General features: G+C 40.9%; 1 protein-coding gene across 1 annotated transcript in view; it reads left to right on the top strand.

The window, feature by feature from the left end:
- myo3b (myosin IIIB) overlaps positions 1-24,387 on the top strand; it is a 58,966-nt gene that overhangs the window by 8,376 nt on the left and 26,203 nt on the right. The window contains exons 7-24 of the mRNA XM_034128930.1: positions 220-319; positions 960-1,036; positions 1,765-1,910; positions 7,063-7,128; positions 9,130-9,285; positions 11,859-11,943; positions 12,029-12,145; positions 12,574-12,678; positions 12,826-12,909; positions 13,030-13,232; positions 13,308-13,406; positions 13,502-13,616; positions 13,721-13,847; positions 14,390-14,600; positions 15,390-15,537; positions 16,629-16,782; positions 16,965-17,053; positions 17,400-17,529. Of these exons, the coding sequence (XP_033984821.1) occupies positions 220-319; positions 960-1,036; positions 1,765-1,910; positions 7,063-7,128; positions 9,130-9,285; positions 11,859-11,943; positions 12,029-12,145; positions 12,574-12,678; positions 12,826-12,909; positions 13,030-13,232; positions 13,308-13,406; positions 13,502-13,616; positions 13,721-13,847; positions 14,390-14,600; positions 15,390-15,537; positions 16,629-16,782; positions 16,965-17,053; positions 17,400-17,529 (2,212 nt within the window). The remainder of the gene's footprint in view (positions 1-219; positions 320-959; positions 1,037-1,764; positions 1,911-7,062; positions 7,129-9,129; positions 9,286-11,858; positions 11,944-12,028; positions 12,146-12,573; positions 12,679-12,825; positions 12,910-13,029; positions 13,233-13,307; positions 13,407-13,501; positions 13,617-13,720; positions 13,848-14,389; positions 14,601-15,389; positions 15,538-16,628; positions 16,783-16,964; positions 17,054-17,399; positions 17,530-24,387) is intronic.

The following is a 24,387-nucleotide window of genomic DNA, read 5'->3' as shown; positions in this document are numbered from 1 at the left end:
GATGCAAACATGTAAAGGGCGTGCTGAGTATTTATTTCAGCAGGGAAAGTGTGGCAGGCTGTAATGAATGTCTCACCTTCTGAACATCTGTGGGAGTTATTTTATCAAGTTTATACTGCATAACCTTTTTGATGCATTATATGTGAGTTAATACCTATAACAAATGACAAAAAATGTCAGGTTGATTTATTCTGAGCACCTTTTCCTTTTTTCATCCAGGGTCTTCAGCATTTGCACAACAACCGGATCATCCATCGTGACGTCAAAGGCAACAACATCCTCCTGACATCCGAAGGAGGAGTCAAACTCGTTGACTTTGGTAATGGTCTTTGAGAGATGCAATTTAGCCAATTCAGGGTCTGCTGGAAAGATACAAACCCACCTAGCTCTGAGAAATGTCTCTCAGCTTTATCTTGTCTTTGAGATCCATTGCCAGATAAATGAAGCACTTTTGGTATTTGACTGATCTATGAAAAGTGTCAGCAGCACATCCCCACAACGTTGTTTGTGAAGGCAAACACAATCGCAGGATAAATCATTTTATCTGCCGCACACTTTAGTCCCCTGCTCACCATAACATCTTTTTATTTCATGGACCGTAGCCTTAACCCAAGGCTATTATTGCTCATTTAAATTGCATTATTTGATCCTTTGCATATTAAAAGAAAGCTGTTATGGCAAATGACTTTGAGTCACCCTTAGGCATGTTTATGTCCTCTGTGTCATGGAGATGAAGTGGACTCATGCTGATAAAAATCTGTCCTACATAATTTGAAATGATTATAGCCCATTATTATTTCTGCTTGGCAGGCTGCCACACTAAATGATATGCCAGGATTTATTGATTCATTCACATGTTAGACTATCACACATTTATTTTCTTAGCAAATCAAACTGATTAACGTACAAACCTTAAGTTATATTTAAAACATCTATATTTCCTTCTTTTTTTTTTTAAGGTGTTTCAGCTCAACTGACCAGTGCACGATTGCGGAGGAACACATCAGTCGGGACTCCGTTTTGGATGGCTCCTGAGGTCAGAGACTACGCTTCAGTTAACACACACATGTTCCTCAATAATTATGCGTCAGTAAAATAGCACACATGCTTAAGTGCCTAATTGAACATTTTAAATGAGCAACATCTCTTATATATGCCACAAAGACTGGGAGAGAGGCTCAGTTATTTCTGTGTGACTCTCCCCTGTGTCATTGTGTATTCCTCTCCACGGGTGCAGCTCTTGAGGTCGCCTCAAGGTTAATAGCTGGGAGTCTGTGGCCCCTTCGGCTGACTCTTTGGCAGAAATGAGGTGCGGTGATCCTGCTGCGAGGGAGGAACCTCAGGGGCAATTAGAATAAACTCTGCTGTTAAATGTAGTGTCATTTATATTGTCAGTGTGACGGAGGAGCTCATAGCACCAGCAACTGAACTGACCTACCTTTAAGTGTTTAAAAAGTCCATAAATATAGATCTTTGTAACCCTGCCAGCTTTTTGGCAGCATGTAAGAGAGTGATAACAAGGGAGTGAAATGCAGCTTTATGATCATTTTAAACATATTTAGTTAATTTATTACTACATTATATGTCTAAGGTGAAATTGGTAGTGCTTAAATGTTTTCTTATCTAGAATTTGACATGATTTACAGGAGATGTGAATTAATCCCAGCTCACTGGCAATTGAGCCATTATCCATTATGTGTTTTTGAATTTTGGCTCCGGAACATATTAGTTGTTCAGATGGTGACTGTTCTGCTGTATTGCTAGGTCATAGCCTGTGAGCAGCAGTACGACTACTCTTACGATGCCCGCTGTGATGTGTGGTCGCTCGGCATCACAGCCATCGAGCTGGCAGATGGAGATCCCCCACTGTCTGAGATGCATCCAGTCAAAGCTCTCTTCAAGATCCCGCGGTGAGTCCACTAGAGGGCGCTCCTCCCACACAGCTGGAGGCTGCACACACAGACGCTCAAATACAGCTTTCTATTATGTCAGGAGAACAATGGAAAACTGGATTTGACAATAGAGGTGATGAAAAAAATGGCTTCCTTGGCAACTCAAATTGAAATTCAGGAAAGGAAAGTTGAACTGGATATTTGTGGTTGCATCCATGTTTCTTTAATGTTTCCAATCTGAAAGGCAGCATCTGCTGAATAATCAGTGTTTAAAATCTGCATCATCAAAAAAATGTAGTAGTGTTTCGCCTTAAAATTAATGCAGTGATTCAATCTGTAAAAATATGCACTGCTGGAGACGGTATGTGTCTGATGATCATTTGAGAGCTTAGTGGCTACACGCGGTTGACCTTTTGTTATCAGCACAATCGCGCAATTATCTCTCAGTTAGGTAGAGATATGCCCTTCTGATTGCAATTTGCATTGGTGATTAGCTCCATTCACATTGAGATGAGGCTGTCACCTCCTCCCCGTCACAATGTTATCTCCTCCCTGCCAAGCCAGAGGAGGAACATGCATGGCTTGTGTGGCAGGAATTATGGAGCTAACGCAGCATTTCATCAGCACCAAATACAACCAGAATCTAAAATAATTACAAGAGCAAGGACGGTTTGGTAAAATGAATGCTACTAATTCAACATTAGGGTTTTCTCAGATGTGTGCCTTATAACCAATCACATTTTTTGGGGAGTAGACAGAGCAACCTTGAACTGGATAAGTGGTTTCTGTCAAGCTGTTTTTCTTATCAAACAGTAGCCATAATAAGAGGGGGCATATGCATTTCCCATGTCATATGTCCAATCCTATTTAATTACCACAGATTTTTTGCAAATTCTCTTTGACTTTGGGATAACTAGGATGTTGATAGAATTGGACATATATTTCCAACTGTCTCTGGTCCAATCAAAATAGATGTTTTGCCCTTTTGGTTTGAATTGGGACTCTAAAGGCTTGGCGGCTGTGGTATAAATCACAGCAAATGTGTTGAACCGTGAAATTATTCTGTTAACATGTCATTTATCTCAAATATATTTTCCCATCACTGCTGCTCAGGAGACACAATCACGAGGAAATGTGGTGTAAATGATGACTCCTGTGTGAATGACTTTCTAAATAGGGAAATGTGTTTCACCTTTAGGCTTTAACTGCCGGTTAGAGTGATTCATGATGAAATCATCAGAGATTCATCTTCACAGGTTTTGATCATTGCAAAGTTTTACATTTTCTGAAGTATTGTCCTTGGGTAGTCCATGTTTTATGAAACCATGCAAGCACTAAAACATGCAATAAGCATTTTCTTCATTCTGATATTATACAGTTGCACACAGTAATGTTTCCAGGCTCTAAAAGGTTCACTGTCATGCAGTTAATCTGGTTTGTATCATCCCTCCTCTCTGAAACACATCTACATAGCCAACAAGAAATGTATGAGATATAATATAAAAGATTATTTATACAAAGAAATTATCCCAGTTGTGATTAATATTATACATTTTCCCATTTTTTAAAGTCACGGTACTATTTCACCTGCTCATGATGCTGCTATTTATACTTCTTTTAATTTTGTGAGATTACCACTTGATAGAATCTCTCAAGTTCAAGATGAAACGGTTCCTAGTGACGACCAAATAAATACTCTTTGCTATCCCCACTCTGACTCCAGGGGCCAGCAGCAGATAGCCATTATGTCACAGTGTTAGTTGTGCTACGGGAAACCTGCACAGGTGGAAATACGTCTCGTCCCCGCAGGCTATAAACGATAAGAGTAGCTCTGATATCTGTCAGAGGGGGAAGCTGATGAGCTCCATGAATTAGGGTCACCTTGGTGCGTGGTCTGTTTGTGCTTCAGAAATATCTGATGCTTAATGAGCCGAGACATACCGCCCATCCATGCATATGTTTAAATCTCAGGTAGATCATTCTGCTTTTTTCTGAGGCTTCGGTTTAATGTCAAGTTTAATCCAAGGATCTTGTGATTTGGCTCTTTGTTATGATTACAAGTAATTGAGTGTTACAGTGCATACAACAAATATGTGATGTGTTGGCCATGAATAAAGGTAACGGAGCATGTCAAAGGGTAAAGTTGTAAAATCATCAACTGCAAAATTAATTACATATACTCAGAACAAAGATGGTCTGTGATATTTATTAAGCGGTAAGGTTAATTGCTTCCACCAACTCTCTCTCTGTCATATCGGCCCACAGTGTCCATGTTGAGTCAATCCAAAGTGTGTGTAAAATGCGTTGTAAAGGTTAGTGGCAATTGGCAAAGACGTCCCAAGGTTGTGTTTATTCGGCCAGATCCCTGTAGATATTAGCCACATATTTAACAGTACGTGTATGTGTCTGAGCGTAGAGCATAACAAACGAGATAGAAGATAGAAGTAAATGATGGCTTGTCAGAGGCAACAAAGGATAATCAAATCACGAGGTCCAGGGAGAGAAACTCAGACCAGCGTGCTGGTGAGAGACAGCTCGTCGTGGAAAAGCCTGAGTTAGAATCTGTGGAGCAGAACAGCCAAGAGTAGAGAGTGAGGGATATCAGTGCTGTTTCTGATACAGAACGAAGTCTTTCGAAGAGGTGGAAATCAAGAAGTGAGCTAGAGTTATGTCTGGCCCGTGTGTTGAAGGATATGTTACATCGACATATTACTCAACCATGTGGATGTATTATAATTACACATTTGTTTGCATTGCTTGACACTCCTTTTTTAAAATCTTCGCCTTGCAAAGATGGTTGTAGAAAATCCTTTATTCATCATACTGTAGGAGCATAGTGCAATGCCGGCGCTGAGAGCAAGGTAGATAGCATACGAACAAGCTCACAATGACAATGCTACTAACATGCTAACTCTTGCTAATCATTAAGCAAAGAATAACTGAGGCTGATGGAAGTATTTTGTCATAGTAGTATTGAACTAGTTGCTTAGTCAATGCCTCTGAGACTCAGAGAGCCTTTTGGCAACAAAAAAATCAACAGCAGTGAAATATTTTTCTCCTGAAAGATTACGATTAATAACTTAGAAATCATGTGGATGTGGAATCTGTGTAACACATTGCCGGTTGTTATGCAAGACAAAAAATACTCTAAAGAACTCTCATGGTTTTGATTTCCATTTTATGTCAAAGAAAAAGTGACGTGACAAAACACCTTAATGTCACAGATTTCCCATTGAAACACAACGATGCAGTCTTGACCCTTGATAACAGATCATTGGCTGGTTGGATGATTTTCAATCATGAGTAAAGGCTTTAACAAACCCCGCCTTTGATGTTGTTATTTTACTGCTATGTCAGGTGTCCAGGAGCTGCAGCTTGGTGACGTTGCCGCCAAAGACATGATAAATGTAGCAGTAGATCTGTGTGTTCAAGCATGTATGCGCAAAAGAGGGCTGGTGCTCTGTCTGCGGTGATGGATGAGTCGACATTTTAAGCGAGTGGTCTGTTCGCTGAATAAGTCTTTATTGTGAACCCTTGAAGTCATTCTCTGTTAAGCCTGCAAAGGCCACTGTGTTTCTGCTTCAAGATACCTACTTCCTATTTTTCGCTGTAAACAAGGAAGGTTAAGAGAAGATAAGATGGACCTTTATTATGTTATGCAAGGGACCTTTAAGAAGGATTTACAGTATATTTCCATTTCATTACATCACTAAACAGAAATAACTGTTGCCTTGTTTTGATAATGTAATCAGTTTCATGCTGTCTGGTATGGAATGACTAGAGAAATCATTTTGATATGTCAATGATGAAAATTATGATGATTCAAATCCTTTAAAGGGTTTGTTTTGAGTGACAATAGAGCGCTATATGGACAGATTTCAAGTAAGGAAGCACGCACAATACTGAATAAAGTGTAGCAGTGAAAGTCTAGGTGTTGCAATGAAGAAAAAAGAACAATGCTTTACTACATATGGAAAAAGGAATTATACATTTTGCACTTGAAGTCTTCAAATATTCCATTGGCCTGATATTTGTCTTCCTTCATGGCTTAGTAACAGCCGTCAAGTGCTGTTGACACCTCTGTGATTTTGCCTCAATCCACTCGAGGAACGTGTGACAGTACAAGCTCTGCCTGGACCTAGATTTGAATAAGCCATTTGTGTTTACAATAAGAGCCCGCACTCCCACAAATACTGAAAGAAAATACTGCCTCAATTTGCTAAGCACAATGAGTGCACTTGACAGTGTTATCAGCAGTGTGCTGCTATATTGACTTTCTAATGTATAAGCAGTATGGTACGACATCAAGGCGAGAACGTGTCTTCAGGCTCATATTAGAGGTTGCATTTAAGCAGTCAGTTACCGGCTTTGATCTGCTCTTTGGAAAGGATTGCCTGTCTGACTCCTTATCAAAGACTCCTCTAACGTAGTGCTGCGGAAAATGACAGATTTCTTACCCCAACTTCCTCTCCTCCTCTTCGAAAAAAAGGATGTTATGTATGTTGTCGTTTAATGTGTAGCTGCCTTTACCGCTGGTTTGTTTGTAATAAGCAAAATGAACCAAATTCATGCAGTTTTCTTCTCCTTTTACACCTGAGATTTCGTGTTCTACCTGTCTGTCAGTCTGTGAAACAACCAATGTGAACTTATTAATACAGTTAATAATGTCAGGAGCAGGTCTGTCTGTGTTTGCCTGACAGTGACTTAGGGCCCAGCCTCCAGCTGTCAGACCTGCATCTCGCTGTGGAGACGACAGCGTCCAGCCTTGGCTCCTCACACAGACCTGCCTCATGTCATCGAGCGCACTTGAAAAGTGTTAGCCTCATTATAGATGGCCTCCGTAAATGCTGCTGACAGAGGTATAACTAGCTGCCATCATTTTTGGCTCCCAATGGCAGATGCTTGCTGCCAGACAGTGGAGGAGCTGTTATCATTTGTCACTTTTTCTGTGGCTGCCACAGACCTGGACCCAGACCAGCTCGTCCTTGCACCAAAAACTCTCTCAGGAGTCTGGCCGGTCACACTCCGCCTGCCAGCGATCATTTGTCAGCTAACTCAGGAGACAAGCGTTCATTTTCACTGATGATCATGGCGTCATCTGAATGCATTTAAATGAAACAACAGTTTCTTAAATATTATGCTGACTTTTGTATGTGTGATTTTGTTTCAGGAATCCCTCCCCTACATTACGAAATCCAGAGCAGTGGTGCAGAAGTTTTTGCCATTTCATCGGCCAGTAAGTGTCCTCTAACTTCAACCTGTCAACCTTTACCCTCAGGTGTTTTCTAAAAATGGCTATGAAAGCACCCAGCAACACTTGACGTCTAAAAAAGCGCTGGAGCAATACGAAAGAAGGTGGATTAGGTTTTTTAGAAAACAAAACATTGGCAAATAAGTATTTATTAATTCATTTCATCAACACAAATAGTATTTTTGGTAAGAATCCTTCAAGGTGTTTACTTAATACTGTCATTTTGTCAATAAATAATGATATGGTAAGATATGTGTGGTGCAGAGGCGGGGTAGAGTGGGAGGTGTTATGGCTTGGGGAGGAGAACAAAATCTGCATTTGTATTTACAGTATAATGTAATAAGATGTTTGAACATACTAAAAAAAAAAAACATATATGGCATATGTCCAAAATGAAATGATGGTGATAACCTTGTTTTTTTTTTTTAAATATAGCTGAACATAAGCTTTAGTACATTGTCAGCAGGGGGGGGGGGGGGATGCACATGTAAACATAAAGGGGAATTTATATTTTATAGCCAGATCTTATCAACCCTCTGTTCATTGTCTTTCATTTGTGTAAATCTGCCACAGAGGAACAAACTAATTCACCTGAGTTATTATCAGTTCTATCTCGGGCCCAGATAACTTATCATTTCCCCCTCTGTGCAAAGCTAATAATGTCAGAGGCGGCTTGTAATGGTTGCTCAGAATATACAACCGTAATATCTACCGCACAGAGGTGTGTGAGTCCAAACCATAATGAGAAAATAAAATTCAATTTGTGTGGGCATGGTTTCCAGCTAGCATTGGCTTGCATTGAAATGCATTAACTGGAAAGCAGTAATTGAAAAAACAAACAGACCATCTGCCTTGAAGGCGTGTTTGCTTTTTCTCGTGTCACTTGAATTATTGATTGCTCAGGACAGAGGCGAGGCATATGCCAACACACATTGTTGCGAAATCAGTTGACGCAGCTTTTACAAGTGTAATTGCAATGATTTTAAATGAATACTTTTTTGGATTGCAACTCTATAATCTATGTTAATGGATTGTGCGATATGATATCCTCCACAAACAAAGCGCAGCAGGGTTCCCTGTGGGAAGGCTGGACAATGTTATCAAGCTTTGCCGGCTGTTTGGGAAGCCTGTGTGTGTGTAGGGGAAACTGAGGTGGTGGTGGGGGGGTGGGGGGGGGTCGGGATAATAAATCCATCACCAGCATTTGCACTTGTGTAGCCAGAGAGCTGACTTGGGTGACAAAGTGGCTGCCGTTCAGCATCCTGGCAGCACAGCCCTGCTAATAGTAGCAACCTCTGCTTAATGTCCTGACGCTAATGAATTCATGGAATTAACTCTCAGAGCCGAACAAACTGATAAAAGAAACAGAATTCAAGTGTAGATTAGCAGGAATTAGATTGGTGTTTTTCTCCTATCTCACCTCTGCCTGCAATTGTTGGTGTTGTAGTGCTCAGTCGCAAACATTCACTTTAAAAAGTCTTTAGCTGAACAGGTAATTGAACAGTACAAATCAAATGATAATGGATGAATTGTTGAGTTCTGGCGGCTGCGATTTCTTAAAAAATATTTAGAAACAGAAAGGAAAACCCACTGTTTCTCCTGTGTTGCTTTAATAGTCAATGTTTTGCAACCGTTTCTATCAGCAGCTAACTGATGCTGAGCTGTGGCCGAGAGCCAGTATCACAAAGTGACATCACCCATTGGCAAACACTGCACATCACAGATAGGACTTACTGCCCCCCCCCCCTCCACAGCTTGTTTGGGCTCGGGGGCCATGGTGATAGTGACCATGTGATACTCAGACACAGAACGACAGATTAGTGACCCAGACTTAAAAACACAAGGAGCAGGTTACTGTCTGTCAGACCCGCTCCTGAGAAAAAAAACGCTTTCTGCAATGTTCATGTGTTTCCTCTTAGCTGTTTAATTCACTTGATAAATACTGTAGGAGTATTCAAAGCATCCTTTATTTGTGTGATCTGTAAGGTGTCTGATAAAGGACTTTGAAGCCCGACCATCTGTGACCCACCTCCTGGAGCATCCCTTCATAAAGCAGGCCCAAGGCAAAGACATGGCTCTACAACAGCAGCTAGCTACTCTCATCCAGGAGCAGCAGGAACTGGGCTGCACAACCAAGACCAAGTAAGTCTCTTTTTATTCGTACATCTTATTATCGCAGAGGAAATGACATAGTGCTGTGACAAAGCTGCTTGCTGTCTGTGGAGATCTCTGTGGCTGCAGATGTGCTCTGACTGAGCGGTGATACTCCCTCTGTCCAGTAGGGGGCAGGATCTTCTTACACTCAGAAATGATGACGAGCCCCAGTAATGGACATTACATGTGATTAAAGAAAAGTTAGGGAAGCGTGACTAATTCAGAGGGAGTGATTTTGCTGACTAACCTCAGATTAATAAATGCCATTTAGGCCAGTGGCTGTAGCAACCATCTTATGAGGATTCATTAGTAGAAAGCCCTTTCTGTCCTGTGTGATTTAACCAGTAATTGAGGAAATATTCTGTTCAAATTTGACTTTGGAAAACAGATATTTCAAGAGTTCTTCCTTTTCTTTTTCTTAGTTTTGAATGACACATTTAGGGCTGCTTCTGTGCAGATTGAGATGGCAGCTACTATACAAGTTCCTCGATAAATAGATTTTAAGATATGGAGCGACAGAGACAGTGATTTCTTGAGCTTTTATTCTAAAATGTCTGATGATGAATAGTTCACCCAGACACCCTCATGGCAGCGAATGACAGAGCGGGAAGTCTCCTGTTATTAACTGGAGAAATACTGACTTTCGCGATTCTTAATCTTCATTATAAAAGAGTTTGCTGAACCTGCCCTTGACTGAGCGTCTTGATGTTGTGCCAGCTCTGTTTACTCCCGAGAGTGTGCAGAGTCGGTGCCTGAGCCTGATCCCGAATTCCTGTCCACAGTGAAAGTGGATAATGGGATTAGGAGCTTGTAGGGCGAGAACTGGGCTCGTCTGGTTTAGTCTCTCATGCCACAGATCAGCACACAATGACTGCAGATAAGAATAAAGACAGAGAGACAGAGAACTTAAAAGTAGCTGCCGTAGGTGGAATAGTGTGATTTACTTCAAAGCAGGAGAGAGGTAGAGGCTAGAGGTCTCAAGTCCTTCCCCAGAGGGACACGATGACTTGGAGGGACCACATATCGAGCATGCCACTTTATTCCTGCAATTTACACTATATTCAGAATACAGAATGAATGCAAAGGCAGAGGAGGAAACAATTCCTAACCTGAAGCTTGAATACTTGTGTTCATGATATAATTGATTATTTATTATATAACAGAATATAGATGCATCTTGTGAATGAGATATTTCATAGTTTTTTGCAGTTTCAAGTCAAGTGAGAAGAAGCCAGAAGTGTTTTTGGTTGCCTTTGAAATAGCTTTTAATGACAAATGTTATGAAAATACCCCAAAAAAAGATGTAATCGGTCTCTCATTTCTTTCTGACTTGCCTACTCCAATAGGGAACCATTTAAAACAAAAGGTAATGGAATTTCTTTAGGTAACAAAACCACTTGTCACTCAGCATTTTGATATACTGTTTAGGAGAGAATAGTGCATTTGTTGTGGACAATCTTTCGCTGAGGATGAATGCTCAAGAACCAGCTAAACCCACTGTTATTCATTTTTAACTTAGCCTAGTTACAAATACACATTATAATTGTCTTTAAAGTAAAGGCTGCTCTTGTTCTTATGTAGAGATTAGTCGTCACAAAATATTAAAACCTAGTGACTGCCATGTGTAACTGTAACAAAAACCAACATTAGCTTGATAATATATGACCTGTTCGAAGAGTAAAAGCGGTTATAATAAATATGATTTAAATAAGATAATTGGTTGCTTTTCATTGGAAGGTGCAACAAATGTGCACATATCTAAAGCCTTTATTGATGCAAATCATTAGTTTGTACAAAGCTTATTTTTACTTACTTAGAAGAAGAAGAAGAAGAAGAAGAAGGACCTTTATTGATCAGAAGTTCAGTTCAGTTTTCCACTCTGTTTATGTACACGCACATGCATTTTTTGTGGGAAATACTCTATTCACAAATGTAGCTATGCATTTACAAATAGCTGGAGCAAACCCAGTCCTTGTTGGTATTGACAGCAGCAGGAATCAGTATGTTTGCCTTTAAAAACCAAGTGCAACTGCGTGCTTCATCATTGGGGAATTGATAGTATTTTGACAATAATAAAACTCTTTGACAAATAATGAAGCCATATCAGATTTTGCTACACAGACAATACATGTTTATACGATCAATTCAGTGTTGCTTTTAGTCTTTTCATTGGATGGGATGGCAGTTAGGCAAGTATAGATTATCACCCACCCTCTCCTTTTTACACACTTGTTTATAGACACATAACGCTGTAGCTCTCACAGCTCTTTTTCACACACTCTCTGATGTCCCCTGAGGTTTTCCACAGTCCCTCAGAGGCAGCTGGCTCAGTGTTGACCTCTGCCCGCTGGGGCCCATTGGAGAGCGATAGGTCAAAACACAGATGAAGTGCAATCACAGCCTGCGATAATGGGAGATGTGTCCCCCGGGAGAGCTTTAAGGGCTTCACACAAGCCTTGGAAGTGACTGGGTCTTAGATCCAGCCAGTAGGACTACTGTTTCTCATTTGGTGGTCCCTTTACAGCTTTCTGAAGCATTATCATGTCCTTGGCGTCTTACAGGCACGAACGGATCAATACTCGTAAAACCCTCATAATAGAGAGCAGTCCCGATGATGATCTGGTAAACCTGGAGTTCTTAGATGAGGTAAGATTTAAAATGTTCATCAGATCATGTATTGATTAATCCAGGGTACAGTGTACTTGATGCCATGTTTGTTTTATTCCTTCAGGAGACAATAATCAGCCACCTCCAGAAGAGGTATGATGAGCTGCAGGTGTACACTTATGTTGGCGACATCCTCATCGCTCTCAATCCTTTCCAGAATCTGAGCATCTACTCTCCTCAGGTTGGTTATGGACCAGTCACACAGATGTTCCCAGTGGTTTCCCATCACATCCTCCACTGGTCCTGCCCTAGTGGATACACTAGTGGCAGGGCTTGTTTTTGTGTGTGTTTTTGTTAGGTCAGAATAAGAATTGGTTTCTTTACATATGATAAACAGCTGATTACCAGATTTAAATTATAACAATAAAACCATGTACCCTCATTGTTAAATTAAAGGGCGGTTGCTTGTCTCTTGGGATTGCAATGTCAGTTGGGTACCTGGGCCACCATTTTGGTCCAGACTGAAATCCTGACAATCGTGAAATTTGCTTCAGACATTTATGGTTCCCAGAGAATGAATTCCACCGACCTCTTTAATATTTACAACAACAGAATTAATAATATGATAAATAATGTGCCATGTGCCAATGTGCATGTTCCTTCTCTTAGTTCTCTAAGCTGTACCACGGAGTGAAGCGGGCCGACAACCCTCCTCACATCTTTGCTACAGCAGACGCAGCTTATCGAGGCATGGTGACGTTCTGCAAAGACCAGGTACTCTACAGAAAGATCATTTAATAAGAATGGTATTGTAACATTAATAAAAATGATGATTAAAATCGAGCAGATTCTTTAAAAAGTTGTTTGAGATTTTTTTCAATAGAGGTCTAATAAGAAGAAATGTATGTCCTTCTCTTTCAGTGTATCATAATCAGTGGGGAGAGCGGTGCAGGGAAAACAGAAAGTGCTCATTTGATTGTTCAACATCTCACTTTCTTGGGAAAGGTACAGTAACAGTGTGGCCATCTTTTTGTTGTTAAAAGTCTCTGTGAATACTGCAAGAATTTGGAAATGATATAAGTCTAATAATACCGGTTAATCAGAGAAACATGTTGTTGCTCTCAGGCAAACAATCGGACGCTGCGTGAGAAGATCTTGCAGGTGAACCCCCTCGTGGAGGCCTTCGGAAACGCCTGCACGGCTATCAATGACAACTCCAGCCGCTTCGGCAAATACCTGGAGATGAAGTTCACTCCCACTGGAGCGGTCATCGGGGCCAAGATCTCCGAGTACCTGCTGGAGAAATCCAGGGTCATTAAACAGGCTATGTATGTGTTTCTCAGGCTTATTCTCACTGCAGTTCCCTTTGTCACTCTTCTCACTGCTCTGTGTGTTTTCTCTAGGTGGGAGAAAAACTTCCACATATTTTATTACATATACGCCGGCCTTTACCACCAAGACAAGCTGAAGACCTACAGGCTGCCAGACCGGACCCCTCCCAGGTCAGCACCGCTTCATAGTCCTCCTGCCTTCTTTCTACTCCCATCATGTTGTAGCATTAATATACACAGGTATTTGTTACAATGTGTATCTGCAGGTACATTGACACCCAGCACTGCAAGGTGATGCAAGACATCGTCTCCAGCAAGCTGTACACGGAGCAGTTTGATGCAATTCAGGAGTGCTTCCGAAATATCGGCTTCACTGAGGAGGTACTTTCAAACTCAATCAAAAGATTGTATTTGGATGCAGAAAAAATGACAATTGAAATAAAGAATGAAATGCTCTAATATGTTTTTTGTTCTTATTTTTTTAGGAGGTCAACTCTGTTTACAGAATTCTCTCGGCCATTTTGAACACCGGCAATATTGAATTTGCCTCCATCACATCCCAACACCAGACTGATAAGAGTGAAGTGCCTAACTCAGAGGCCTTAGACAACGGTGAGATTTAAAATGATGTGTTTGTAATACTTAGAAACACTAATCTTTTAGTAGGTTTAAATGTTTCCCTGAAGAGAAAAAAGGTTTTGTGGTGAGATTTAGGTGAAGGACGCAATCTATTGATTTAAATCTCTGCACTATAAATAGCCATCCTTCTCAGCAGAAAACACATCATTTGTATTATATTTGAGCAATGTGTTCACAGGTCTCTATGTGATTGATTTATGTTGTGTAATGAATTTTGTTTTATGTCATAGTTTTTGTGTGACACATGACAACAGTTAATGGATGTCACATAAGCCTTTATCGCTGCTTTAATGTTCAATTCACCAAATAAACAATAAATCAATTATATCTTGTTACCCAGGAAATATGGAAACCTTTCTGAATGCAGTTGTCACTATAATGTATCCAAAAGCTCACAGCCCTTCTCTATTTACATAAAAAATGTAAAGAAGCCAAGACACAGTTAGAGCTTATTTGTATGCTAATGATAAAGACAGATGAGCTCTTGATTATCAAACTCTCGTCTTTTCTCTCAGCTGCGTCTCTCCTAAGCATCGGCCCTGAGGAACTCCAGGAGGCTCTGACCTCGCAGTGTGTCGTCACCAGGGGCGAGACCATCATCCGCACCAACACCGTGGACAAGGCCGCGGACGTCCGGGACGCCATGTCCAAGGCCCTGTACGGACGCCTCTTCAGCTGGATAGTGAACCGCATCAACTCCCTGCTGCAGCCTGACATGAATATCTGGTGAGTGTGTTCTGGTGACGAACATCTGTGTGGACGTTCACCGTTACTCTCTCTTCTTCGATTAACTCGAGTGATCTCGCAGAGTTTCTGCAAATCTCTGTTGACCTTTATGGAAGACTGCAGAGGTAGATGCAAACATGCAGAGGAGAATATCAATGGGCAACCACAAGACAAGCAAAAAAAAACTTTCATACATTTTTGATACAGAGTTGCGTGTGGAGAAAATAATGTTCAGATGATTAAAAAGACTTCAGAGAGACTGCAAATAGGCTGTTCATTGATCCAAAAGAATTCCTTCATAAATATGAGCGTTGACTGTCAAGGAGTCGTCTCGCAGAGATGTACAAAAGCCGGAGTTCCTGTCGGCAATCCAGTCATCTTTGCCGTTTCCTTATTGCCACTAACTAAGCACGGGCTAAAGGTGACCTCTACATTCAGCGGGTAATGACTGATCATGAATAGTAGCAGCTGCGAGCACTGAATATGAAATGCAGGGTGTTCAGTCTTCATGCTGTGTTGTAGAAATAAGTATTGTTTGTGCAGATATTGAAAATGGCTGGAGGTTAAATCGATACAAACGAAAATAAAACCATTTATGAAGCTCTGACTTTTTGAAAGCTGATGTTTATGATTTCTCACCAGACTCCTAGGCTGTCCAAAGCAGACTCTGTATTTGGGTTGAACTTGGATTATCATTAAAGATTTATCAATTAATATTCCTGCTGGGGGATTTGCTTGTTCCGTAACATAGAAGAATAATTTTGTTTGTCCCCTTTTCCTCCTTTGAAGTGCCGCTGAGAGTGGCATGAATGTGGGAATCCTGGACATCTTTGGATTTGAAAACTTCAAGAAAAACTCGTTTGAACAGTTGTGCATCAACATCGCAAACGAGCAGATCCAGTTTTACTTCAACCAGCATATATTTGCCCTCGAACAGGTGAGTTTGACATACACAGGGATGTAATTATTATAACATGGGTAAATAAATGTTGCTCAGACATGTTATGTATCCGCACAACACCCCTCAGCAATAAGACTGTATAACAACATTCCCATTAAAAACAATTATAGAAATAATTCATTTTAGTATTATTTCTTGTGTTTTCGCATCCATCCGCTCAGAGATGCTCTCAGCATAAACACTTTGCTTTCAGCCAGGCTGTGATGTGTAAAGAATTGTTTTCACCGCTATGCACCACCAAATTAAATTCTTAATTGATTTAATGGAGTTGTTTACCCTAAAGTGAGGGAAGTCCCTTGATGGAAACGAATAGACATTTTGCTATAATGCCTTTTAGTCTTTGTTCACTTTGCAGCAGTACAATTGTATTAATATAGCACATTTACTGCTAAGTTGCATTTAATGCTTTATTGAGGCATGATTTCACACATAAAATCTGACAATACTCTTTCCCATTCATGTTTATTTGCCTCTCCAAAATCTGAACTGGAGGCAACATTTACCATTTAGACATTCATTACAGCAGTGATCATTGAAAATAAGTCCTTTTAAGCCCGTGGAAATGTTTCCCTTCTATAAACAAGTGCGAGCTGCCCCTGATGAAGGGCTGGTGCTCTGTGGAAAAGGGATTTTTATTTGGTGTTTTCCGTCTCGCTGTACACAGAAACTGATTATTCTGAGTTAATGACTTAAACATGAGGACGGTTTAGATCCATTGGTTCCACTTTATTAGTAAAATATATATTTAAAACAACTTTTTGATCCAAATTTAAATAGATGCAATAATATGATATGACTGGGTTATTTGCAAAGTGAAATAAATTATGAATAAAGTGGCTCTATTTGTTACTTCAGAGCTGTTCTGTTTTATGCATTCAGTGAAAGACTCTATTATGCTGTGAACTTCAGCAATAGACACACTGAGCCGCCGCAGCTGTTTGGTTTTGTTGATTAGAAACTATTTTCCCCCTCACACATGCACAAATCATATTTAGCCCAGATTGTTTAATTGGGTCATTTAGAGAAATCATTAACGGGATTGTTATACATACACTGGCTCTAATTAGATGGAGTATCAGAGCGAGGGGGTGGATGCCAGCCTGGTGGAGTACGAGGACAACAGGCCCATCCTGGACATGTTCCTGCAGAAGCCCATGGGGCTGCTGTCCCTGATGGACGAGGAGAGCCGCTTCCCTCAGGCCTCGGACCAGACACTAGTGGGTGAGCCTGGAGCAAACATGAACAAACACAAATAACAAAAGAATGAGAGGTCAGAGGTCACTGCTTCTTTAAATGTCGCTGCAGCTCACGCCACACTAGAAACCTTAAATCATCCCTACCTCTACTGCTCAAAGCATTTTGTAACTTTAACTTGTTTTGTCTTTCTCATTTCTTTCCAACAGATAAATTTGAGGACAATCTACGCTGCAAGTACTTCACCATACCAAAACGTGTGGAGCTTTGTTTTGGGATTCAGCATTATGCAGGAAAGGTATAAAATAGGTTTTACATCCAAGCAACAAATAACATACAACTGTGACAGTTAGCCCTGTGTTACCAATATTTAATATTAGCAATATTTATTACACTATCGCATATTTGTTGGGTATAGTTTGTTGTCTTGTATGCCAGTTCCAACGAGAAATATCCATTTTATGGACAATATAGTAGCTGACTCTAGTCAATATAGTTTAAGTTTTCTTAATGCCTGTCACAAATACCACTTGATTTAATTGATATCAGAAAAAGTAAGTGTTTTTTCAGCAAAAGTGACAAACCAGATTGGCATTTTAAAATGTAAGCGACATTTTGTGTGTGCCTTGTGTCCAACTCGACAGGTAATGTACAACGTGGACGGTTTCCTGGAGAAGAACAGAGACACTCTTCCTGTGGACATCGTCGTAGTTCTGAGAACATCAGAGGACAAACTTCTGCAGCAGCTGTTCTCCAGCCCCTTAACTAAAACAGGTATGCTGTTATCAATGAAAATATAGCAAGGTAGATCAGCCCTTAACAGGGACATTATTCTACAGCCAACCACAAAGGATATGGTAATGAAAACTTTTCTTCCAGACAAACTATTGTTAACAATGCCGGGTTTCCACTGTATTACTCAGTGAATTGTGCTTGTGTCTATGCTTCTGTGAGTGTTCAGGTAAGTGGGTTTCTTAAAGACGTGGCTCCCAGGCATCTCGTGGTCCCCCTTCATTTCAAGCCTCTGTGTGCCGTGCTCGGGTAAATCTGCAGTCTCCATTATCTCTTGAGAGGCTCAGCTCTCTGCACGGCGCTCTGTTTTTATTTTCCACTAAGCTGTCCCTCTTGGTTACCCACTGCTGAATGCTATCTACAGATTGTGGGTGCAGCGGGATATTTTTATGATAAGGTTTCTAAATACCCAGGGGATGAAGAAACAGTATTTACAGAATACAAAAGCAACTCTTCCCACCTCTTTTCTGTTGGTTAAATGAAGGGAGAGTAATGTGCTCGTCATTAGCCTTGGCTGAGGCCTTCTGGTCACTTGACTTAGCTGGAATGCTAATAGATGTGTTAAGTTATCAGATTCCCACTTCCTACTTTATTTCAGCTAAGCCACATTATGTGTTTCACTTCCTTTTATGGGGACCTGTAAATGCCTGCTTTCAGTCCCCGTGGCATTAAAAGGAGCTTCAATTCACAATAGGCACCTTAGCTGAGACTCCAGAAGAAATCTTCGGGATGTGTCTGTAAACTTCAATTGCAGGTTGTGCACAAGGGAGCCTTCAGCCACTTCCTTTCTGCAATTAACGGCTTCAGAGAAGTACACTCAGTGAACACCTCATTTAATGCACAAAGGCACTGAGTATATACTGAGATGTGCTGTAATGTTTACTGCTGCTGTCCGGGAGATCTAAAAGCTTCTTTATTTCCTTTTTGTTCCACTGCACTTTGTCTGTCCTGCCATTCAGACTGGAGCATCAAGTTAATGTGATGATTTGTCACAGAAATACACTGTTACTGCATTGTGCAGTTTGAGCCTGTTTATCCTAAAAAGCTCTCCAAATGCCTCACAGTAATTATAAAGATCTTTTTGTAACATGTGCATGTAAAGACAGCAATATGCTGGCAGTTATCACTCTGTTATTGCTTTGGAGTTGGAGGTCCAATGTTCTTATTGCAGTTTGTGGAACAGCAGATCATCTAATCAGATAAAAGCTATGAAACGTTCTGCTCCGGCTTATCATTCTGGAAAAGATGGAGCGCCGTTTAAAGTGAGATACAGTATATCATAAGAAAATTATAAATCTATTCTTCGGGGTAAAATTTGTGGGGGGATTTAATTTGCATTTTACTTCACATTATAGATATACTGTTATCTGTGAAATTACCATTATCTAGGGGGATCTGATGGAAATCTGTTTTACACCAGGGTGGTTTCACACTCTGGGTCTCCTTCTCAGAGTGTCACCACTAGGGGACACCCTCGTAGACCTGCAGCCGACACTGATGAGAGTAAAACAATGCATCTGGGATGACAACCTACACACTTACATGCAGTGAATGTTAATGTTTCTGCTGACACACGCATATCAAATAGTGCAACGATACAGGCACTGTCTGTAATCCATGTTATATTTGTTTAAATACATTTAAAACAGGCAATCCACATTGATATTTCAGTAGACTACTCATTAATTTCAAAGTGCATATTGGCAATGTGATGAGAATCGATGCAGTTCATGTTTGGAAAACAGTAGGAAATCAGGAGGGCCACAGAAAGTAAAAAGCTCCCAGGCGGTGAATGGCGAGGCCACTTGAGCCCTGCAGAATGTGGGTCCTTGAGGCCTGGACATATGGTGGTGTTTTGTCAGAGGAAGTAGGATGTATTTGCATGGACAAATTCATTAGAGCCAGGGCCTTCCCCAGATCACGGGGATCACAGTGTTTGAGTTGGCTCGGCTCAGTCGGGCCTACCAGGGCCTGGGCAGCCTGCGGTCACAGTGTGTGTCTCTGTTGGTGGCTGTGTGTGTGTGTGTGTGTAGCCGCAGGGCTGCCTGGCTGTGCTGCTTGTAGCACAGCACATCTGCACGCACACGCACACGCACACACACACACACACACACACACACACACACACACACACACACACACACACACACACACACACACACACACACACACACACACACACACACACACACACACACACACACACACACACACACACACACACACACACACACAGCTATTTGAGACCATTCCTTTGTCAGAGCACAATGAAAATGGCGAATGAGCAGTGTGATGTATGCTCAAAGAAAGTTAGGTTTCAGAGAGAGTGGCTAGACCAATACTATGAATTAAAAGATGTAATGAATGATATATGTAAAAAACATGACAGCATTATACTTGTAACTTGCATATGCCTGCTGAGCATATGACTACATGTGGCAAAATGTACAAAGAGCTATATAGATGCAGATATATTTTAAGGCCTAATCCATTGATGGATTTTAGTTTCGAGCATCAGATATTTTCTCCTGGATCATAGTATTTCTACTAATTTAAGATAACTTGATTAAAGATCTGCCTCAGAAGATATTGTTTATCGGATAGAGAAATCCTCCCCAAGATTTGATGTATTCATGCGGTTCTTGTGAGAGTTAATCTGTGGTTTGAGAAACCCTCATAAAGCCATGAGCAAGCAGACAACCATGACTTAAATCTGTCTCATTAAGGAGGAAAAAGTGAATGTTGTGATTGAATGTGGCTTTAATGTGTGTTTGTTGGCAGTGGGAAATGTATTCAAGCACTGTAATTTTGATGTGCTTTTTTAAAAATGTTTTACTAGTGTTGCTAATGAGCTGCAGATTAATATTTAACACACAACATGTGAATAGTTTAAGATTTTATGCAAAACCCAGCAGCATATAAAGTAGTTAAAAATCATCTTAGTGATCGATTTAAAATTACATTATATAAGGATACAACACTGGCATTTTGCTGCCAATACTAACATCTTTAGATTCAGGACTTTCACTTATTGCCGCATGTTTTTTTGTATTGTGCTATTGCTACTTTAGCTTACATTTACAATCTCTAAGATGTTTGTTTCATTGTCTTTGGCATCGCTAATGTTCAGCAGTAATAGCTGCTATTTTCTGGATCTCACTTCCTAGAGATTACCGCTTGTGATTTTTCGCGGGAATGTCGCCAAAGACATAGAGGGGTTTTAATAAGTGGGAATGGCTCAATGACCATTGTGTTACCTCATTTGGCGTTAGTGTTACTTAACAAAAAATCTAAAATCATGATTATTACCTCAAATGTCAGGATCTAAGTACCTCTTTAGTTTTAGTTTTGTTCTAAGCAGGGTTTTATTTAACTATAATGTAAAAAATGCAGACATATAATGTACGCCCATCAGTGTCCTCAATCTTAGGCCTCACATTTCTTGTAAGTGACAAGATTTCTTTTTTGTAATTTACAGAATCGGAATCGGTTTTATTACCAAGTAGTTTTACACATACGAGGAATTTGCTTTGGTTTACTTTGGTTTTACAATTGTTACTCTGAGAGTTAACAAACCAAGGTCCACAACATTCTCCTGTGAAATATCAGGGGTTCTAAGTTCAAGTCCATTACGAATACTGAACAATTTACATTGTTTGTATCATCTTCACATGAAGCCGCAGTTCTGCCGTCTCCCTCTGTCCCCCCATTCATGATGGGGAATGCTCCTGTGTGGAAATGACAGGCTTCTCCCTGAGATTTGACACATTTGGCTCTTTGTTCTCTGGCAGTCGAAGCTTGTTTTCATCCCAGTGGGCAGACAGTCTTTCACTCGACTTCCACACACTCTCACTACCAAAAGAGACACTCACCAAGTATTACTTTTGTTCAATTTCTCCCCTAATCGTAGTATTGGAGAATGTTTTGAGTCAGCAGTGGGATTTTTGTCGGGCCCGCACATCAATAGCGAGGAGCCAGCTCTCCTAAGTCACATGGTACAACATCCTTTGATAAATGCAACACTGTGTTGTGTCACTAAAAGCCAATTACACCATGCTTTTTATGATTGATCTGCTCTGACAGTAGTGGATGGCATTTAAATCAACAGCCCCCGGAGCCATCTCTAGGCATAAACGGTGGTGGTTATGGAGGGTGGGAAGGGTGGCCGGGGGTTATGGGTGCTTTAATCTCATTTGCTTGGGTGCTGAGTTGAGTTTCTAGATCACATGTTTTCAAAAAGAGAGCGGGAGAGCGGCGGAGATATCCAGCAAGCCTCTGCTCACTCAGCTCGGGAAGGCTGCTCTCTCTTACAACTTTGATTGTCCCCCGTGTCGACAGCTCGATCCACAGCTTCTGAAGTACAAGGCGCACACTGGCACTCATAAAAGCATGCAGGGAGGTGTCATATTGAACGCCGGATTGCTTTTTAATCCCAAGCACATTGACTATTCTTGTCAATAGAACCCCAATACAACTGCCAGCTTGAGCTTTTTTTTTTTCCTACAGGATTCTTGCTGGGCTTAATTTTCAAAGTGAACGCACAGATGCCAAGGAAGGCTTTTTCTCTTTCTAGCCCCCCCCCCCACACCCCGCCCCACACCCCTCTGCCTCACTCTGTGTTTGTCCTGGAAGTCCATGCCAAGAGCAACATGCGTGAAGCAGAAACGATCAGTGGGACCCTCCTCCACCGCCTGTTTCTCAAGACTGAGTGACCTGATGGGAAATATCCCCCCCCCCCCCCCCACACCCCCCACCTGCCTCTCTCTTAATTTGTATGCTTACTATACTAAAACTCTTACTCTCTCTTTTTTATTTTCATCACATGTCTATTTTAGAGCAAAAGTATGAAAAAGCCTTAAACTATAAGTAGAAACACATGTGGCCTTTTTCTGAAACTAAACCAAAGAACAAGTCTTCCTTTTTCTTGCTCGTCTCTGTGTTTGAATAATTATAACCCACATCATTAGACAAGATCCTCTCTGTATCTAAATTAGAAGGTCTTCTTTCAGGCCGGACATCACAGGTGTTCCCTTGGTTTCATGTCTCTGGAGATGGAAATCTTTGAGGATACTGACTATTAACCCATGCTCTAATCATCTAGTCAGGAGGGGGTTTGAAGCCCGCCAGAAGAATGAATTAATACGACCCGCCAAGGAATATATGAAGAAAGCAGTGAGTGTCCATTTGCAAGGCTTAGGTACAACTGTCATAGTTTCTCTCATCGCGGCGCAGCGCCTTCATCTCCCCTTGATGGTGTCATGGAAGTGAGAGGCGTGAAAGCACAGTGACACTCCATGAGCTCGTTCCACTCGCAGCCGCTAATTCATCATGACAAATGTGCTCAGATGATCTGGCCCAGCAGCACTAATGGGGAGAGGAGCGAGCGCACTTCATTTGCACAAGACCCACTCCAATTAATCCATCCAGCTTTACTCTGGGCTAATTGGAGCGGGGCCCTCCCTGCCTGTGTGCTGGTAATGTACCCGACACAGTTTAACGGCTCCTGTTCTCAAAGATCATACTTTTTTGTGTGTGTGTGTGTGTGTTTTTGTGTTTATTGTGCTGGAGGGGCATTTGGAGGATTTAAAATCTGTCCCTGTGATGCTGAACACAAGGCCCTCTCACTAACATGTGTTCATAATGAGCAATTAACTGCTCATATGTCCATGTTATCATATTTTACACTTTTCTTTCTTGTATTTTTAGGTTGAGATTCAAAACCTGTGGATACTCTTACAAGCATAATATTAACAAATATAAAAATACATATTTAAATGTGACAGGAAATCTTAAATTCATGTGTTTACCAAATCCAAAATATATTTATCACAGAATAAATGAATAGATAAATAAATAAAAATTAACAGATCACTGTCAAATGCTAAAAGCAGTATCATCATCACTAGCTTAAAAGACGGTTTGAGTCCTTTTGAAGCTCTCTCACATCATATGTTTGGGCTTGTTTTGACTGTGTGTGTGTGTGTGTGTGTGTGTGTGTGTGTGTGTGTGTGTGTGTGTGTGTGTGTGTGTGTGTGTGTGTGTGTGTGTGCGTGTGTGTGTCCTAAGACGCCACATTGCCTTGGCTCACTATAAGACCTTTGGCACAAGTTGGACGTTCTTTGTCTAAAGTTAGAAGTGGTCTGGTTGGTAATTAATCCATCATAAATTGATTTTGATCTCTCCAGTGTTTGATTGATGCTTCTAATGCTCACTTGATAGTACAGAGACCTCTGAGAAAGCCACACGCTGATCCAGTGTTTAAGTTTTTGGCTCGTTGTCAGACTGGTCCTGAACAACTGACGTGAGTCTTGAAATTGTAAAGCAGAAGCCGACTTTATATTAGCATTTTCCAAGTTCGTCTCTGTGCGGTAGAAAATCTAGAACAATTGTTGGCCTGTCACTTCAGCTTTATCTTAAAAAACTTACAAAGGTTTTCCTCCTTGCCATACACGGCTGCTTGGGTAACGCTGCCTCCTGTGTCTGCAGACGTATTTTTCTAAAGGTGTGTGTGGCACATCTGTGCAGCTATTGTTTATTCATGGAGTAAACCCTTTGAAATGTGTTAAGATACTTCCCACTCATTATAAAAATCCTGCCACCCATGGATTAGGACTTTGATGTCACCAATCCTGCTTCAAAGGCTTCTTTCACTGCTATTAATCACAGTTTAGCCTCTGAAGATATAGCCAGAGAAAACATTTGGACATCTTGTGCAGAAACTTTGAAATGTTCAGACTGTCTTGCATATGCTATGTTCATATCCTTTCCGCTGTGTGTGGGGCTGTTGGACTGCTGTGCACGCAGCTGCACTCCTGAGTCCATGGGATTCAGCTCAGATTT

Source organism: Trematomus bernacchii, unplaced genomic scaffold (genome assembly GCF_902827165.1).
Source record: "Trematomus bernacchii unplaced genomic scaffold, fTreBer1.1, whole genome shotgun sequence".
Taxonomy (NCBI): Eukaryota; Metazoa; Chordata; class Actinopteri; order Perciformes; family Nototheniidae; genus Trematomus; species Trematomus bernacchii.
This window is presented reverse-complemented; position numbering and strand designations above follow the sequence as displayed.